The sequence below is a fragment of the Poecile atricapillus genome (assembly GCF_030490865.1).
Source record: "Poecile atricapillus isolate bPoeAtr1 chromosome 36 unlocalized genomic scaffold, bPoeAtr1.hap1 SUPER_36_unloc_5, whole genome shotgun sequence".
Taxonomy (NCBI): Eukaryota; Metazoa; Chordata; class Aves; order Passeriformes; family Paridae; genus Poecile; species Poecile atricapillus.
The window spans coordinates 144,177-162,301 of NW_026708995.1; the positions used below are offsets into that span (position 1 = coordinate 144,177).

At 59.3% G+C, this 18,125-nt stretch overlaps 1 protein-coding gene across 1 annotated transcript in view; it reads right to left on the reverse strand.

The window, feature by feature from the left end:
• LOC131574130 (polyunsaturated fatty acid lipoxygenase ALOX15B-like) overlaps positions 1-16,900 on the reverse strand; it is a 28,518-nt gene extending 11,618 nt beyond the window's left edge. The window contains exons 1-9 of the mRNA XM_058828519.1: positions 16,880-16,900; positions 15,527-15,983; positions 14,872-14,967; positions 14,214-14,295; positions 13,559-13,675; positions 11,804-11,907; positions 8,731-8,903; positions 5,910-6,053; positions 2,470-2,550 (exon numbers count right to left, since the gene is read on the reverse strand). Coding sequence (XP_058684502.1) covers positions 2,470-2,550; positions 5,910-6,053; positions 8,731-8,903; positions 11,804-11,907; positions 13,559-13,675; positions 14,214-14,295; positions 14,872-14,967; positions 15,527-15,983; positions 16,880-16,900 — 1,275 coding nt within the window. The remainder of the gene's footprint in view (positions 1-2,469; positions 2,551-5,909; positions 6,054-8,730; positions 8,904-11,803; positions 11,908-13,558; positions 13,676-14,213; positions 14,296-14,871; positions 14,968-15,526; positions 15,984-16,879) is intronic.
• Between the last annotated feature and the right edge of the window lie 1,225 nt (positions 16,901-18,125).

The following is an 18,125-nucleotide window of genomic DNA, read 5'->3' on the forward strand; positions in this document are numbered from 1 at the left end:
CCCTGGTTTCTCCTCAGCCTCCCTGGTTTCTCCTCAGCCTCCCTGGTTTCTCCTCAGCCTCCCTGGTTTCCCCTCAGCCTCCCTGGTTTCCCCTCTCTCCTCAGCCTCCCTGGTTTCTCCTCAGCCTCCCTGGTTTCCCCTGCTCTCCTCAGCCTCCCTGGTTTCTCCTCAGCCTCCCTGGTTTCTCCTCAGCCTCCCTGGTTTCCCCTCTCTCCTCAGCCTCCCTGGTTTCTCCTCAGCCTCCCTGGTTTCCCCTCTCTCCCTCTGTCTCTCTCGCTCCCTCTCTCCCCTTTTCCAGCCTCTCCTCCCCTGCTCTCCCCGGTCTCACTCCCTCTTCTCCCGGACCACTGAGGCTGGTGGTGGACACTGGGGCTGGGCTCTATCCCAGTTCATCCCAGTTCATCCCAGTCCATCCCAGTCCATCCCAGTTCTATCCCAGTTCACTCACTGGGGCTGGGCTCCATCCCAGTCCATCCCAGTCCATCCCAGTTAACCCCAGTTCATCCCAGTTCACTCACTGGGGCTGGGCTCTATCCCAGTTCATCCCAGTTAATCCCAGTCCATCCCAGTCCATCCCAGTCCATCCCAGTCCATCCCAGTTCACTCACTGGGGCTGGGCTCTATCCCAGTCCATCCCAGTCCATCCCAGTCCATCCCAGTCCATCCCAGTTCACTCACTGGGGCTGGGCTCTACCCCAGTTCCATCCCAGTTCCATCCCAGTCCATCCCAGTTCCAACACTGGGGCTGGGTTCTATCCCAGTTCATCCCAGTTCATCCCAGTCCATCCCAGTTCATCCCAGTCCATCCCAGTCCATCCCAGTTCATCCCAGTTCATCCCAGTTCACTCACTGGGGCTGGGCTCTATCCCAGTCCATCCCAGTCCATCCCAGTCCATCCCAGTCCATCCCAGTCCATCCCAGTTCACTCACTGGGGCTGGGCTCTATCCCAGTTCCATCCCAGTTCATCCCAGTCCATCCCAGTTCATCCCAGTTCACTCACTGGGGCTGGGCTTTATCCCAGTTCATCCCAGTTCCATCCCAGTCCATCCCAGTTCATCCCAGTTCACTCACTGGGGCTGGGCTCTATCCCAGTCCATCCCAGTTCACCCCAGTCCATCCCAGTTCACCCCAGTCCCTCCCAGTCCATCCCAGTCCATCCCAGTCCATCCCAGTCCCTCCCAGTCCATCCCAGTTTACCCCAGTCCATCCCAGTCCCTCCCAGTCCATCCCAGTTTACCCCAGTCCATCCCAGTCCCTCCCAGTCCATCCCAGTCCATCCCAGTCCATCCCAGTTTACCCCAGTCCATCCCAGTCCCTCCCAGTCCATCCCAGTTTACCCCAGTCCATCCCAGTCCCTCCCAGTCCATCCCAGTCCATCCCAGTCCATCCCAGTCCCTCCCAGTCCATCCCAGTTTACCCCAGTCCATCCCAGTCCCTCCCAGTCCATCCCAGTCCATCCCAGTCCCTCCCAGTCCATCCCAGTTAACCCCAGTCCATCCCAGTCCATCCCAGTCCATCCCAGTCCCTCCCAGTCCATCCCAGTCCATCCCAGTCCATCCCAGTCCCTCCCAGTCCATCCCAGTTAACCCCAGTCCCTCCCAGTCCATCCCAGTTAACCCCAGTCCCTCCCAGTCCCTCCCAGTCCATCCCAGTCCATCCCAGTCCCTCCCAGTCCATCCCAGTCCCTCCCAGTCCATCCCAGTTAACCCCAGTCCATCCCAGTCCATCCCAGTCCCTCCCAGTCCATCCCAGTTAACCCCAGTCCATCCCAGTCCCTCCCAGTCCATCCCAGTCCCTCCCAGTCCCTCCCAGTCCATCCCAGTCCATCCCAGTCCATCCCAGTCCCTCCCAGTCCATCCCAGTCCATCCCAGTTAACCCCAGTCCATCCCAGTCCCTCCCAGTCCATCCCAGTCCATCCCAGTCCATCCCAGTTAACCCCACTCCATCCCAGTCCATCCCAGTCCATCCCAGTCCATCCCAGTCCATCCCAGTCCATCCCAGTTAACCCCAGTTAACCCCAGTCCCTCCCAGTCCCTCCCAGTCCCTCCCAGTCCATCCCAGTCCATCCCAGTCCCTCCCAGTCCATCCCAGTCCCTCCCAGTCCATCCCAGTTAACCCCAGTCCATCCCAGTCCATCCCAGTCCATCCCAGTCCCTCCCAGTCCATCCCAGTCCATCCCAGTCCATCCCAGTTAACCCCACTCCATCCCAGTCCATCCCAGTCCATCCCAGTCCATCCCAGTTAACCCCAGTTAACCCCAGTCCCTCCCAGTCCCTCCCAGTCCCTCCCAGTCCATCCCAGTCCATCCCAGTCCCTCCCAGTCCATCCCAGTCCATCCCAGTCCATCCCAGTCCATCCCAGTCCCTCCCAGTCCATCCCAGTCCATCCCAGTCCCTCCCAGTCCCTCCCAGTCCCTCCCAGTTCACCCAGTCTGTCACCATCAGCGATTGTTTCACCCCACACTCACCCAGGCCTTGGCCAGAGCCCAAACCCAGGGGGGGTCCCCGGGGAGGAAAATCGGGGAGTCGGGACCCGGCTGCTGGGAGAGCTGGGGGGAAATGGGGTGGGGGGAAAAAATGGGGTGGGGGGAGAGATGGGGCAGTGAGAGACCAAAAATGGGGTGGGGGGAGAGATGGGGCTGTGAGAAATCCCAAATGGGGCTGTGAGAAACCCTAAATGGGGTGGGGGAGAAATGGGGCTGTGAGAGACCAGAAATGGGGTGGGGGGATCCCAAATGGGGCAGTGAGAGACCCTAAATGGGGTGGGGGGATCCCAAATAAGTCAGGGGGGGCAGAAATGGGGCAGTGAGAAACCCCAAATGGGGCAGTGAGAAATCCTAAATGGGGTGGGGGGCACAAATGGGGCTGTGAGAGACCAAAAATGGGGCTGTGAGAAACCCTAAATAGAGTGGAGGAATCATAAATGGGGTGGGGGGAACAAATGGGGCTGTGAAAAACCAGAAATGGGGCAGAAATGGGGCAGTGAGAGACCCCAAATGGGGTGGGGGGGATCATAAATGGGGTGGGGGGCACAAATGGGGCACTGAAATACCCTAAATGGGGTGGGGGGATCCCAAATGGGGCAGAGATGGGGCTGTGAGAAACCCTAAAGGGGTCAGGGGGATCCCAAATGGGGTGGGGGGGATCATAAATGGGGCAGTGAAATACCCTAAATGGGGTGGGGGGAACAAATGGGGCAGTGAGAGACCAAAAATGGGGCGGGGGGAGAGATGGGGCTGTGAGAGACCTCAAATGGGGCAGCGAAAAATCCCAAATGGGGCAGTGAGAGACCATAAATGGGGTGGGGGGATCATAAATGGGGCTGTGAGAAACCCTAATTGGGGTGGGGGGAACAAATGGGGCAGTGAGAAACCTCAAATGGGGTGGGGAGATCCCAAATAAGTCAGGGGGGGCAGAAATGGGGCAGTGAGGAACCCCAAATGGGGCAGTGAGGAACCATAAATGGGGTGGGGGCATCCCAAATGGGGTGGGGGGCACAAATGGGGCTGTGAGAGACCATAAATGGGGCAGTGAGGGGGGAAAAATGGGGTGGAGGGATCCCAAATGCAGTGGGGGGAGAGATGGGGAAGTGAGAGACCCCAAATGGGGTGGGGGGATCCCAAATGGGGTGGGGGGCAGAAATGGGGCAGTGAGAAACCACAAATGGGGCAGTGAGAAACCCTAAATGGGGTGGGAGGGTCCCAAATGGGGTGGGGGACACAATTGGGCACTGAAATACCCTAAATGGGGTGGGGGGATCATAAATGGGGTGGGGGGAGAGATGGGGCAGTGAGAAACCCCAAATGGGGCTGTGAGAGACCCCAAATGGGGTGGGGGGATCCCAAATGGGGCAGGGGGCACAAATGGGGCAGGGGGACCCAGTTTTGGGCTCCTTGACCATTTTGGGGTCCCCCCGGGGGTTTTTTGGGGTCCCCCCGGGGGTTTTTGGGGTCTCCCTGGGGGTTTTTGGGGTCTCCCTGGGGTTTTTTGGGGTCCCCCCGGGGGTTTTTGGGATCCCCCCGGGGGTTTTTGGGGTCTCCCCGGGGTTTTTGGGGTCCCCCTGGATGGGATAAAAGCCCCAGATCCCCTCCAGACCCCATAATCCCCCCCCCATTTTCATCCCCTCATTTCCAATTCCCACCCATTTTTGGGGTCCCCCCCGCCCGTTTTTGGGGTCCCCCCGGGGGTTTTTGGGGTCCCCGAGCCCGTTTTTGGGGTCCCAGGGGTGTTTTGGGGTCCCCCTGGGTGGGATAAAAGCCCCAGACCCCCCATTTTCAGTGGGATTCCCATCCTCCCCTTTCAGCTTTCCCCAATTTTTATGTTCCCCCCCATTTTTGGGGTCCCCTGGGGGTTTTTGGGGTCCCCCCGGGGTTTTTTGGGGTCCCCAGGGGTGTTTTGGGGTCCCCCTGGATGGGATAAAAGCCCCAGACTCCCCAACCCTTCCCATTCTCATCCCCCCATTTCAGCTTTCCCCCCATTTTTAGGGTTCCCGCTCATTTTTGGGGTCCCTCTGCCCATTTTTGGGGTCCCCCCGGGGGTTTTTGGGGTCCCCGAGCCCGTTTTTGGGGTCCCCGGGGTGTTTTGGGGTCCCCCTGGATGGGATAAAAGCCCCAGACCCCCCAACCCCTCCCATTCTCATCCCCCCATTTCAGTTTCCCCCCATATTTAGGGTCCCCCCGGGGGTTTTTGGGGTCCCCCCGCCCATTTTTGGGGTCCCCCGTGCCGTTTTTGGGGTCCCCCCACCCGTTTTTGGGGTCCCAGGGGTGTTTTGGAGTCCCCCTGGATGGGATAAAAACCCCAGACCCCCTCCAGACCCCCCCAACCCCTCCCATTCCCATCCCCTCATTTCTGATTCCCACCCATTTTTGGGGTCCCCCCCGCCCGTTTTTGGGGTCCCCCCGGGGGTTTTTGGGGTCCCCGAGCCCGTTTTTGGGGTCCCAGGGGTGTTTTGGGGTCCCCCTGGGTGGGATAAAAGCCCCAGACCCCCCATTTTCAGTGGGATTCCCATCCTCCCCTTTCAGCTTTCCCCAATTTTTATGTTCCCCCCCATTTTTGGGGTCCCCTGGGGGTTTTTGGGGTCCCCCCGGGGTTTTTTGGGGTCCCCAGGGGTGTTTTGGGGTCCCCCTGGATGGGATAAAAGCCCCAGACTCCCCAACCCTTCCCATTCTCATCCCCCCATTTCAGCTTTCCCCCCATTTTTAGGGTTCCCGCTCATTTTTGGGGTCCCTCTGCCCATTTTTGGGGTCCCCCCGGGGGTTTTTGGGGTCCCCGAGCCCGTTTTTGGGGTCCCCGGGGTGTTTTGGGGTCCCCCTGGATGGGATAAAAGCCCCAGACCCCCCAACCCCTCCCATTCTCATCCCCCCATTTCAGTTTCCCCCCATATTTAGGGTCCCCCCGGGGGTTTTTGGGGTCCCCCCGCCCATTTTTGGGGTCCCCCGTGCCGTTTTTGGGGTCCCCCCACCCGTTTTTGGGGTCCCAGGGGTGTTTTGGAGTCCCCCTGGATGGGATAAAAACCCCAGACCCCCTCCAGACCCCCCCAACCCCTCCCATTCCCATCCCCTCATTTCTGATTCCCACCCATTTTTGGGGTCCCCCGGGGGTTTTCGGGGTCCCCGAGCCCGTTTTCGGGGTCCCCCATCCCATTTTTGGGGTCCCCGAGCCCGTTTTTGGGGTCCCAGGGGTGTTTTGGGGCTCACCTGGATGGGATAAAAGCCCCAGACCCCCCATTTTCAGTGGGATTCCCATTCCCCCCATTTCAGATTCCCTCCCATTTTCGGGGTCCCCCCGGGGGTTTTCGGGGTCCCCCACCCATTTTTGGGGTCCCCCCGCCCGTTTTTGGGGTCCCCCCGTGCCGTTTTCGGGGTCCCCCGTGCCGTTTTTGGGGTCCCCGGGGCGTTTCGGGGCTCACCTGGATGGCGAGGGGCAGCATTTCCCCGTCGGGGCGCTGGTGCAGGAGGCAGAGGGGAGCGGCCACGAAGGTGGGGCGGCCGTCGATGAGCGCCGTGGGGAGCCCCTGCAGCACCCCATAATCGGCCAGGTACACGTTCCCTGCCTGGGGGCACCCCAAAAATCACCGGGGGGACCCCAAAAATCACCGGGGGGACCCCAAAAAATCCAGGGGACCCCAAAATCCGGGGGTACCCCCAGTTTGGGATCCCCCAAAAGTAAAAAATTGGGAATAAATGGGAATAAAAACCCAAATTCCTGCTGGGAACCCCAAATCTCAGCACCCCAGGTAGAGGTTCCCTGCCTGGGGGGACCCCAAAAATCACCGGGGGGACCCCAAAAAATCCGGGGGACCCCAAAAATCCGGGGGTACCCCCAGTTTGGGATCCCCCAAATCTCAGGGACAGGGAAATTATTGGGAATAAAACTCAAATTCCTGCTGGGAACCCCAAATCCCAACACCCCAGGCAGAGGTTCCCGGCCTGGGGGACCCCAAAAATCACCGGGGGACCCCAAAAATCATCGCGGGGACCCCAAAAAATCCGGGGGTACCCCCAGTTTGGGATCCCCCAAAAGTAAAAAATTGGGAATAAATGGGAATAAAACCCCAAATTCCTGCTGGGAACCCCAAATCCCAACACCCCAAAAGGGTCCAGGTGGGGGTTCCAAGGATGGGGGGACCCCAAAAATCATCGGGGGGACCCCAAAAAATCCGGGGGACCCCAAAAATCATCGGGGGACCCCAAAAATCATCAGGGGACCCCAAAAATCATCGGGGGGATCCCAAAAATCATCGGGGGACCCCAAAAATCACCGGGGGACCCCAAAAATCATCGGGGGACCCCAAAAATCACCGGGGGGACCCCCTCATTTCTGGATTTGGAGTTTTGGGGTTTTGGTTTTTGGGGTTTTTGGGGTGATTTTTGGGGTTTTTGGGGAGTTTGGGGTTTGGGGGTTTTGGGGTTTTTGGGGTGATTTTGGGGGTTTTGGGGGGTTTGGGGTTTTGGTTTTGGGGTTTTTTGGGTGATTTTGGGGGTTTTGAAGGGTTTTTGGGGCATTTGGGGAGTTTGGGGTTTTTGGGGGGTTTGGGGAGTTTGGGGTTTGGGGTTTGGGGTTTTTGGGGGGTTTGGGGAGTTTGGGGTTTTGGTTTTGGGTTTTTTGGGTGATTTTGGGGTTTTGGGGGAGTTTGGGGTTTTGGTTTTGGGTTTTTTGGGTGATTTTTGGGGTTTTTGGGGAATTCGGGGTTTTGGTTTTGGGTTTTTTTGGGTGATTTTGGGGGTTTTTAGGGTTTGGGGTTTTGGGTCTTTTGGGTTTGGGGTTTTGGGGTTTTGGGATTTTTGGGTGATTTTGGGGTTTTGGGGGAGTTTGGGGTTTTGGTTTTGGGGTTTTTTGGGTGATTTTGGGGTTTTTGGGGAGTTTGGGGTTTTGGTTTTGGAGTTTTTTAGGGGTTTTGGGGGGTTTGGGGTTTTGGTTTTGGGTTTTTTTGGGTGATTTTGGGGGTTTTTAGGGTTTGGGGTTTTGGGTCTTTTGGGTTTGGGGTTTTGGGGTTTTGGGTGATTTTGGGGTTTTGGGGGAGTTCGGGGTTTTGGTTTTGGGGTTTTTTGGGTGATTTTTGGGGTTTTTGGGGAGTTTGGGGTTTTGGTTTTGGGGTTTTTTGGGTGATTTTGGGGTTTTGGGGGAGTTTGGGGTTTTGGTTTTGGGGTTTTTTGGGTGATTTTGGGGGTTTTTGGGGGGTTTAGGGTTTTGGGGTTTTTTGGGTGATTTTGGGGGTTTTGAAGGGTTTTTGGGGCATTTGGGGAGTTTGGGGTTTGGGGTTTTTGGGGGTTTGGGATTTTTGGGGTTGGGGTTTTGGGTCTTTTGGGTTTTTGGGATTTGTTTGGGGTTTTTGGATTTGGGGTTTTGGGTGTGGGGTATCTGGGGTTTTGGGGTTTTGGGAGTTTGGGGGGTTTGGGGTTTGGGATTTTGTGGGGTTTGGGGTTTTTGGGGTTGCGGGGTTTTGGGTTTGGGGATTTTGGGGTTTTGGGGTTTTGGGTTTGGGGATTTTGGGGTTTGGGGATTTTGGGAGTTTTGGGGGGCTTTAGGGGATTTTGGGAGTTTTGGGGGGCTTTAGGGGATTTTGGGGGATTTTGGGTTTGGGTTTTTTGGTATTTTGGGGTTTGGGGGTTTTTGGGTTTGGCGGTTTTTGGGTTTGGGGTTTTCTGGGTTTGGGATTTTTGTGGGTTTTAAGGTTTTTGGGTTTGGGGTATTTGGGGTTTTGTTACTTTGGGGTTTGGGAGTTTTTGGGATTTGGGGGATTGTGGGGTTTTGTTACTTCGGGGTTTGGGGGTTTTGGGTTTGGGGGTTTTGTGGGTTTTGGGGTTTGGGGTTTTTGGGTTTGGGGTTTTTGGGTTTGGGGTTTTTGGGTTTGGGGTTTTTCTGTGGGATTTTTTGTGGGTTTTGGGGTATTTTGGGGTGTTTTTGGAGTATTTTGAGGTGTTTTTTTGTGTTTTTGGGGTGGTTTTGGGGTGTTTCTGGGGTTTTTGGGGTGTTTTGGGGGTATTTCAGGGTGTTTTTTTGTGTTTTTGGGGTATTTTGTGGTGTTTTTAGGGTATTTTGAGGTGTTTTTTTGTGGTTTTGGGGGTGTTTTTTTGTGTTTTTGGGGTATTTTGGGGTGTTTTGGGGTATTTTGGGGTGTTTTTGGGGTATTTTGGGGTGTTTTGGGGGTATTTTGGGGTATTTTGGGGTGTTTTGGGGTATTTTGGGGTGTTTTTTGGGTGTTTTGCAGTGTTCCAGGTGTCCCTCACCTCCATCTCTCGCTGCAGGCAGGTGTGGGGGCCCAGGCTGGGGGCCACCATGGGGTTGGTGACGGGGAAGTTGGGGGGCAGGCGGGGGCAGCGGCGCAGCAGGACGGGGTTCACCCCGCTCAGGAACTGCTCCCCGAAAAACGCGTCCTCCTGCCAGTGCTGCAGCACGTACTCTGCATGGGGGGACATGGGGACATTGGGGACACCTGGGGACACCTGGGGACACCTGGGGACACCTGGGGACACCTGTCCCTGTGTCCCCCTGTCCCACTGTCCCTCTGTCCCCACTGTCCCCATGTCCCACTGTCCCTGTGTCCCACTGTCCCCAATCCCGCAATGTCCCTGTGTCCCCAATCCCCCCCATGTCCCTCTGTCCCTCTGTCCCCCTGTCCCACTGTCCCCATCCCCTGTCCCTCTGTCCCTCATGTCCCACTGTCCCCTGTGTCCCCCTGTCCCCTGTCCCCACTGTCCCCTCTGTCCCCATCCCACTGTCCCCCCTCTCCCGCTGTCCCACTGTCCCCCTGTCCCCATGTCACTGTGTCCCCATATCCCCTCTGTCCCCCTGTCCCCATCCCCCTGTCCCTCTGTCCCCCCTATCCCCCTGTCCCCCTGTTCCAATGTCCCATGTCCCCTCTGTCCCCCGTGTCCCCAATCCCCCCATGTTCCCCCCATGTCCCCACTGTCCCCCCTGTCCTCTCTGTCCCCAATGTCCCCCTGTCCCATGTCCCCAATCCCCCCATGTCCCCATGTCCCTCTGTCCCCCTGTCCTCCTGTCCCCCTGTCCCCAGTGCCCCCAATCCCGCAATGTCCCCCATGTCCCCCTGTCCCCTGTGTCCTGCTGTCCCCTGTGTCCCCTGTGTCCCCAATCCCCCCATGTCCCCATGTCCCTCTGTCCCCATGTCCCCAGTGTCCCCAACCCCACAATGTCCCTGTTATCCCAAATCCCCCCAATGTCCCCAATGTCCCCCCGTCCCCTGTGTCCCCCTGTCCCTCTGTCCCCAATCCCCCACTGTCCCCTCTGTCCCCCTGTTCCCCCTGTGTCTGTGTGTCTGTCCCCGTGTGTCCGTGTGTCCCTGTCCCCCTGTGTCTGTGTGTCTGTCCGTGTCTGTCCGTGTGTCCCCTGTCCCCGTGTCTGTGTGTGTCCGTGTGTCCGTGTGTCCGTGTGTGTGTGTGTCCCGGTGTGTCTGTCCAGGTGTGTCTGTGTGTCCGGGTGTATGTGTACCGGTGACGGGGGTGTGTCCCGGTGTGTCCGTGTGTCTGCCCGTGTGTCCCTGTCGGGTATCCCTGTCGGGTGTGTCCTGGTGTGTCCGTGTGTCTGTCCCGGTGCGTCCGTGTGTCTGTCCTGGTGTCCGTGTGTCCGGCTGTGTGGTTACCGGTGACGGGTGTGTGTCTGTGTGTGTCTGTGTGTCCCGGTGTGTCTGTCCAGGTGTGTCTGTGTGTCCGGGTGTATGTGTACCAGTGACGGGTGTGTGTCCATGTGTGTCCGTGTGTCTGTGTCTGTCCCGGTGTCCGTGTGTCCGGCTGTGTGGTTACCGGTGACGGGGGTGTGTCCGTGTGTCTGTGTGTATCCGTGTGTCCGTGTGTGTGTCCATGTGTCCGTGTGTGTATCCGTGTGTCCGTGTGTGTGTCTGTGTGTCCGTGTGTCTGTCCCAGTGTCCGTGTGTCCGTACCGGTGATGGGGGTGTGTCTGGGTGTGTGTGTCCGTGTGTCCGGTTGTGTCCGTGTGTCCGTACCAGTGACGGGTGTGTGTGTGTGTGTCCGTGTGTCTGTGTGTGTCTGTGTGTCCGTGTGTCCGGTTGTGTCCGGTTGTGTCCGTACCGGTGACGGGTGTGTATGTGTGTCCGTGTGTCCGGTTGTGTCCGGTTGTGTCTGTACCGGTGACGGGTGTGTGTCCGTGTGTGTGCGTGTCCGTGTGTGTGTCCCTGTGTCCGTGTGTCCGTGTGTCTGTCCGGTTGTGTCTGTACTGGTGACGGGTGTGTGTGTGTCCGGTTGTGTCTGTGTGTCCGGTTGTGTCCGTGTGTCCGTACCGGTGACAGGTGTGTGTGTGTCCATGTGTCCGTGTGTCTGTCCCGGTGTGTCCGTGTGTCTGTCCGGTTGTGTCCGTACCGGTGACGGGTGTGTGTGTGTGTGTCCGTGTGTCTATCCGGTTGTGTCCGTGTGTCCGTACTGGTGACGGGTGTGTGTCTGTGTCCGTGTGTCCATGTGTGTGTCCGTGTGTCCGTGTGTCCGGTTGTGTCCGTACCGGTGACGGGGGTGTGTGCGTGTGTCCCTGTGTCTGTGTGCGTGTCCATGTGTCCCGGTGTGTCCATGTGTCTGTCCGGTTGTGTCTGGTTGTGTCCGTACCGGTGACGGGTGCGTGTGTGTGTGTGTGTGTGTCCGTGTGTCCGTGTGTCCGTGTGTGTGTCCGTGTGTCCGGTTGTGTCCGTGTGTCCGTACCGGTGACGGGTGTGTGTCCGTGTGTCTGTGTGTCTGTCCGGTTGTGTCCGGTTGTGTCCGTACCGGTGACGGGTGTGTGTGTCTGTGTGCGTGTCCGTGTGTCCCGGTGTGTCCGTGTGTCTGTCCGGTTGTGTCCGTACCGGTGACGGGTGTGTGTGTGTGTGTCTGTGTGTCCGTGTGTCCGTGTGTCTGTCCGGTTGTGTCCGTGTGTCCGGTTGTGTCCGTGTGTCCGTGTGTCTGTCCCGGTGTGTCCGTGTGTCCGGTTGTGTCCGTACCGGTGACGGGGGTGTGTGTGTGTCTGTGTGTGTCCGTGTGTGTGTCCGTGTGTCCGGTTGTGTCCGTGTGTCCGTACCGGTGACGGGTGTGTGTCTGTGTGTCCGTGTGTCCGGTTGTGTCCGGTTGTGTCCGTGTGTCCGTGTGTCCGTGTGTCCGGTTGTGTCCGGTTGTGTCCGTACCGGTGACGGGGGTGTGTGTGTGTCTGTGTGTGTGTGTGTGTCCGTGTGTCCGTGTGTCCGGCTGTGTCCGTGTGTCCGGTTGTGTCCGTGTGTCCGTACCGGTGATGGGTGTGTGTGTGTGTGTCCGTGTGTGTGTCCGTGTGTGTGTCCGTGTGTCCGGTTGTGTCCGGTTGTGTCCGTACCGGTGACGGGGGTGTGGAAGGAGCGGAACACTCGGGTCATGGCGTCCACGCTGGGCCAGGAGCTGGGCCGGGCCAGGAACCCCCGGAGCTTGGCCTCCAGGTTCCTGTGGGGACAGTGGGGACACTGGGGACACTGGGGACACTGGGGACACTGGGGACATCATTGGGGACACTGGGGACACTGGGGACACTGGGGACACTGGGGACATTGGGGGGGACATTGGGGGACATTGGAGACATTGGGGACATCATTGGGGACATTGGGGGACATTGGGGACATTGGGGACATTGGGGACAATGGGGACACTGGGGACATTGGGGACATTGGGGACATTGGGGGGACATTGGGGACATTGGGGACATTGGGGGGACACTGGGGACATTGGGGACACTGGGGACACACTGGGGACATCATTGGGGGACATTGGGGGGACACTGGGGACATCATTGGGGGACATTTGGGGACATTGGGGACATTGGGGACATTGGGGACATTGGGGACATTGGGGGGACATCACTGGGGACATTGGGGACATCATTGGGGACATTGGGGACATTTGGGGACATTGGGGACATCATTGGGGACACATTGGGGACATTTGGGGACATTGGAGACATTGGGGACATTGGGGACATTGGGGACATTGGGGGACATTTGGGGACATCGGCACTGGCTGAGTCCCATGGGGGGAGGGTGAGGGCAGGGGCGGGTTTGGGGTCAGGGGCCAGAGAGGGGTCAGAGAGGAGGGTCAGGGGTCAGGGGTCACTCAGGGGTCACTCAGTGGTCACTCAGTGGTCAGTGGTCAGTCAGTGATCACTCAGTGGTCACTCAGGGTCACTAAGTGGTCACTCAGTGGTCACTTAGTGGTCAGTGGTCAGTGGTCACTCAGTGGTCAGTGGTCAGTGGTCACTCAGTGGTCACTCAGGGATGGTCAGTGGTCAGTGGTCACTCAGTGGTCAGTGGTCACTCAGTGGTCATTCAGTGGTCACTCAGGGATGGTCAGTGGTCACTCGGTGGTCACTCAGTGGTCAGTGGTCACTCACGCAGCGCTGCCCCGCAGGTAGAAGGCCGAGGCTTTGGCCAGCGAGTAGCTCAGGGGTCAGGGTGGGTCAGGGTGGGTCAGGGATAGTCAGTGGTCACTCAGGGATGGTCAGTGGTCACTCAGTGGTCACTCAGTGGTCAGTGGTCACTCACGCAGCGCTGCCCCGCAGGTAGAAGGCCGAGGCTTTGGCCAGTGAGTAGCTCAGGGGTCAGGGTGGGTCAGTGGTCACTCAGTGGTCACTCAGGGTGGGTCAGTGGTCACTCAGTGGTCAGTGGTCACTCAGGGATGGTCAGTGGTCAGTGGTCACTCAGTGGTCAGTGGTCACTCACGCAGCACTGCCCCTCAGGTAGAAGGCCGAGGCTTTGGCCAGCGAGTAGCTCAGGGGTCAGGGTGGGTCAGTGGTCACTCAGGGTGGGTCAGTGGTCACTCAGTGGTCACTCAGTGGTCACTCAGTGGTCAGTGGTCACTCAGGGATGGTCAGTCAGTGGTCAGTGGTCACTCAGGGATGGTCAGTGGCCACTCAGTGGTCACTCAGTGGTCACTCAGTGGTCAGTGGTCAGTGGTCACTCACGCAGCGCTGCCCCGCAGGTAGAAGGCCGAGGCTTTGGCCAGCGAGTAGCTCAGGGGTCAGGGTGGGTCAGGGTGTGTCAGTGGTCACTCAGTGGTCACTCAGGGATGGTCAGTGGTCAGTGGTCACTCAGTGGTCACTCACGCAGCGCTGCCCCGCAGGTAGAAGGCCGAGGCTTTGGCCAGCGAGTAGCTCAGGTCAGCGTCCAGCGGCGTCCCCAGGGGCAGCGCCCAGGGCAGGCCGGGGGCAAACGGGGCCAACCTGGGGACAGCAGGGGACAGGTGGGGACAGGTGACACACCTGGGGACACCTGGGGACAGGTGGGGACAGGTGGGGACAGGTGGGGACAGGTGACACACCTGGGGACACACCTGGGGACACACCTGGGGACATACCTGGGGACAGCAAGGGACAGGTGGGGACAGGTGACACACCTGGGACAGGTGACACACCTGGGGACACACCTGGGACAGGTGACACACCTGGGGACAGGTGACACACTTGGGGCCAGCCTGGGGACACCATGGGGACAGGTGGCACACTTGGGGCCAGCCTGGGGACACCATGGGGACAGGTGGCACACCTGGGACACACCTGGGACACACCTGGGACAGGTGACACTCTTGGGACACACCTGGGGACACACCTGGGGACACCCTGGGACACACCTGGGGACACACCTGGGGACACACCTGGGACAGGTGACACACTTGGGGACACCCTGGGGACAGGGCAGGGCCACCCCCGGCGATGTCCCCCCCCCCCCCAGGTGCCAGCCCCACCTGTCCCCTCCCCTCACCTGTAGCGCCGGCGCTGTTGCTCCAGGTGTCGCCGGCGCTGCCGCTGCAGCCGCGGGTGTCGCTCCATGGCCGGCGTGGTGGCTGCGGTGACACCACAGGTGTGACAGGTGTGTGACAGGTGTGACAGGTGTGTGACAGGTGTGTGACAGGTGTGACAGGTGTGACAGGTGTGTGACAGGTGTGTGACAGGTGTGTCCCCAGGTGTGTGACAGGTGTGACAGGTGTGACAGGTGTGACAGGTGTGTACAGGTGTGTGACAGGTGTGTGACAGGTGTGTGACAGGTGTGACAGGTGTGTCCCCAAAGTGTCCCCAGGTGTGTGACAGGTGTGTCCCCAGCTGTCCCCAGGTGTCCCCAGCTGCCCCCAGCTGTCCCAGGTGTCCCCAGCTGTCCCCAGGTGTCCCAAGCTGTCCAGGTGTGTCCCCAGCTGTCCCCAGCTGTCCCCAGGTGTGTCCCCAGGTGTCCCCAGGTGTGTCCCAGGTGTGTCCCCAGCTGTCCCCAGGTGTGTCCCCAGCTGTCCCCAGCTGTCCCCAGGTGTGTCCCCAGCTGTCCCCAGGTGTGTCCCCAGCTGTCCAGGTGTGTCCCAGGTGTGTCCCCAGCTGTCCCAGGTGTGTCCCCAGGTGTCCCCAGGTGTCCCCAGCTGTCCAGGTGTGCTCACCTGTACCCTCGGGCAGTTCCCAGGTGTTGTACCCCTCCAGCCAGCGGTAGCACGGGAAGTGGAACGGCCCCCGGTCAGCGACGTCATCGGTGTCACCTGCGGGGGTGACGTCACCTGGAGCGGCACAGGTGTCACTTCTGCAGGTGATGATGTCACCTGTGCCACTCCAGGTGTCACCTGTGCCACCACCCTCACCTGTGCCATTGCAGGTGACCCCTGGGCCCCTGGTGTTGTCACCTGTGCCATTACAGGTATCACCTGTGCACGTGGTGATGTCACCTCTGCCACTCCAGGTGTCACCCGTGCCACTCCAGGTGTCCCCGCAGTGCCACCACCCTCACCTGTGCCACTGCAGGTGTCACCTGTGCACCTGGTGATGTCACCTGTGCCACTCCAGGTGTCACGCGTGCCATTGCAGGTGTCACCTGTGCCATTGCAGGTGTCACCTGTGCCACCACCCTCACCTGTGCTGGCAGTGCCGATGTCACCTGTACCACTCCAGGTGTCACCCGTGCCATTGTAGGTGTCACCCGTGCCATTACAGGTGCCACTGCAGTGCCACCACCCTCACCCATGCAGGCAGTGCCGATGTCACCCGTGCCACTCCAGGTGTCACCTGTGCCACTCCAGGTGTCACCTGTGCCACCACCCTCACCTGTGCTGGCAGTGCTGATGTCACCCGCGCTGTCCTCAGGCTCCTCCTCCAGCTCCTCCTCCTCTGTCACCTCCTCCTCGTTGTCACCTGTCCCCTCCTCCTCCTCCTCTGTCACCTCTTCTTCACTGTCACCTTCCTCCTCCTCCTCCTCCTCCTCCTCCTCCTCGTCCTGGCTGTCCCCATCGCTGTCCCCATCGCTGTCCCCATTGCTGTCCCCGTCGCTGTCCCCATCGCTGTCACCGTCACTGTCACCGTCGCTGTCACCGTCGCTGTCACCGTCGCTGTCCCCAGGGGTGTCCCCGGGGGTGTCCCCGGGGGTGTCCCCGCGCTGTCCCCACACGGTGACGCTCTCCAGGTACCAGGAGCTCTCGGGGAGACCCCCACAGGGCCCCTTGTGCACCTGGAGCAGCAACAGGCGGCCCAGGGGACGGGGGACAGGGACACGGTACTCTGTCACCTGGGGACATGGGGACATTGTCAGTGTCACTGTCACTGTCACTGTGTCACTGTCACTGTCACTGTGTCACTGTCACTGTCACTGTGTCACTGTGTCACTGTCACTGTCACTGTGTCACTGTGTCACTGTCACTGTGTCACTGTCACTGTCACTGTGTCACTGTCACTGTCACTGTGTCACTGTCACTGTCACTGTGTCACTGTGTCACTGTCACTGTATCACTGTGTCACTGTGTCACTGTCACTGTGTCACTGTCACTGTCACTGTGTCACTGTCACTGTGCACCTGGAGCAGCAACAGGCGGCCCAGGGGACGGGGGACAGGGACACGGTACTCTGTCACCTGGGGACACGGGGACAATGTCAGTGTCACTGTGTCACTGTCACTGTGTCACTGGCACTGTGTCACTGGCACTGTGTCACTGGCACTGTGCACCTGGAGCAGCAACAGGCGGCCCAGGGGACGGGGGACAGGGACACGGTACTCTGTCACCTGGGGACACGGGGACATTGTCAGTGTCACTGTGTCACTGTCACTGTGTCACTGTCACTGTGTCACTGTGTCACTGTCAGTGTGTCACTGTGTCACCGTCACTGTGTCACTGTGTCACTGTCACTGTCACTGTGTCACTGTCACTGTGTCACTGTGTCACTGTCACTGTGTCACTGTCACTGTGTCACTGTCACTGTGTCACTGTGTCACTGTCACTGTGTCACTGTCACTGTGTCACTGTCACTGTGTCACTGTGTCACTGTGTCACTGTCACTGTATCACTGTGTCACTGTGTCACTGTCACTGTGTCACTGTCACTGTGTCACTGTCACTATGTCACTATCACCATGTCACTGTGTCACTGTCAGTGTCACTATGTCACTGTGTCACTGTCACCGTGTCACCGTGTCCCTGTCACACACCATCTCCAGGCTGTGACGTGGACAGTGATGTCACCCGCACCGTGCCACCGTTGTCACTGCTGTCCCCAGCCTGGCAGTGTCACCGTCACCTTGCTGCGCGGCTGTTGTCACCACAGTGCCACTGTCACCGCCACCGTGGCTGTGTCACCACCGCTCACCACTGTCACCATCGCTGTCACCGTGCCACCATTGCTGTGTCACTGCTGTCACCATCGCTGTCACCGTGCCACCACCACCGCTGTGTCACTGCTGTCACCATCGCTGTCACCACCACCAGGCCACCGCTGTGTCACTGCTGTCACCATCGCTGTCACTGTGCCACCACCACCGCTGTGTCACCGCTGTCACCATCGCTGTCACTGTGCCACCACCACTGCTGTGTCACCATCACTGTCACCGTGCCACCACTGCTGTGTCACCATCACTGTCACCGTGCCACCACCACCAGGCCACCGCTGTGTCACCATTGCTGTCACCGTGCCACCGTTGCTGTATCACCACTGTCACCATCGCTGTCACCACCACCAGGCCACCGCTGTGTCACCATTGCTGTCACCATGCCACCGTTGCTGTGTCACCGCTGTCACCATCAGCAGGCCACCGTTGTCACCATTGCTGCGCCACCACCGCTGTGCCACCATCGCTGTCACCATCACTGTCACCATGCCACCACCACTGTGTCACCATCGCTGTCACCGTGCCACCACCACCGCTGTGCCACCATTGCTGTCACCATCGCTGTCACCATGCCACCACCACTGTGTCACCATCGCTGTCACCGTGCCACCACCACCGCTGTGCCACCATTGCTGTCACCATCGCTGTCACCATGCCACCACCACTGTGTCACCATCGCTGTCACCGTGCCACCACCACTGTGTCACCATCACTGTCACCGTGCCACCACCACCGCGTCACGGCCACCACTGCCACCGCCTGAGGAACAACCATTGTCAGCCCATTGTCACCATCATTGTGTCACCATTGTCACCATCATTGTCACCACTGTCACCACTGCTGTGCCACCACTGTCACCACTGTGCCACCACCACTGTGTCAGCATTGTCACCACTGTTGTGCCACCACTGTCACCATCACTGTCCCCACAGCTGTGTCACCGTGCCCGTGTCACCATCCCCGTGTCACCGTCCCCGCCCTGCCAGCGATGGTGTCACCGTCCCCGTGTCCCCACGGTGTCACCATGCTCATGTCACCGTGCCTGTGTCAC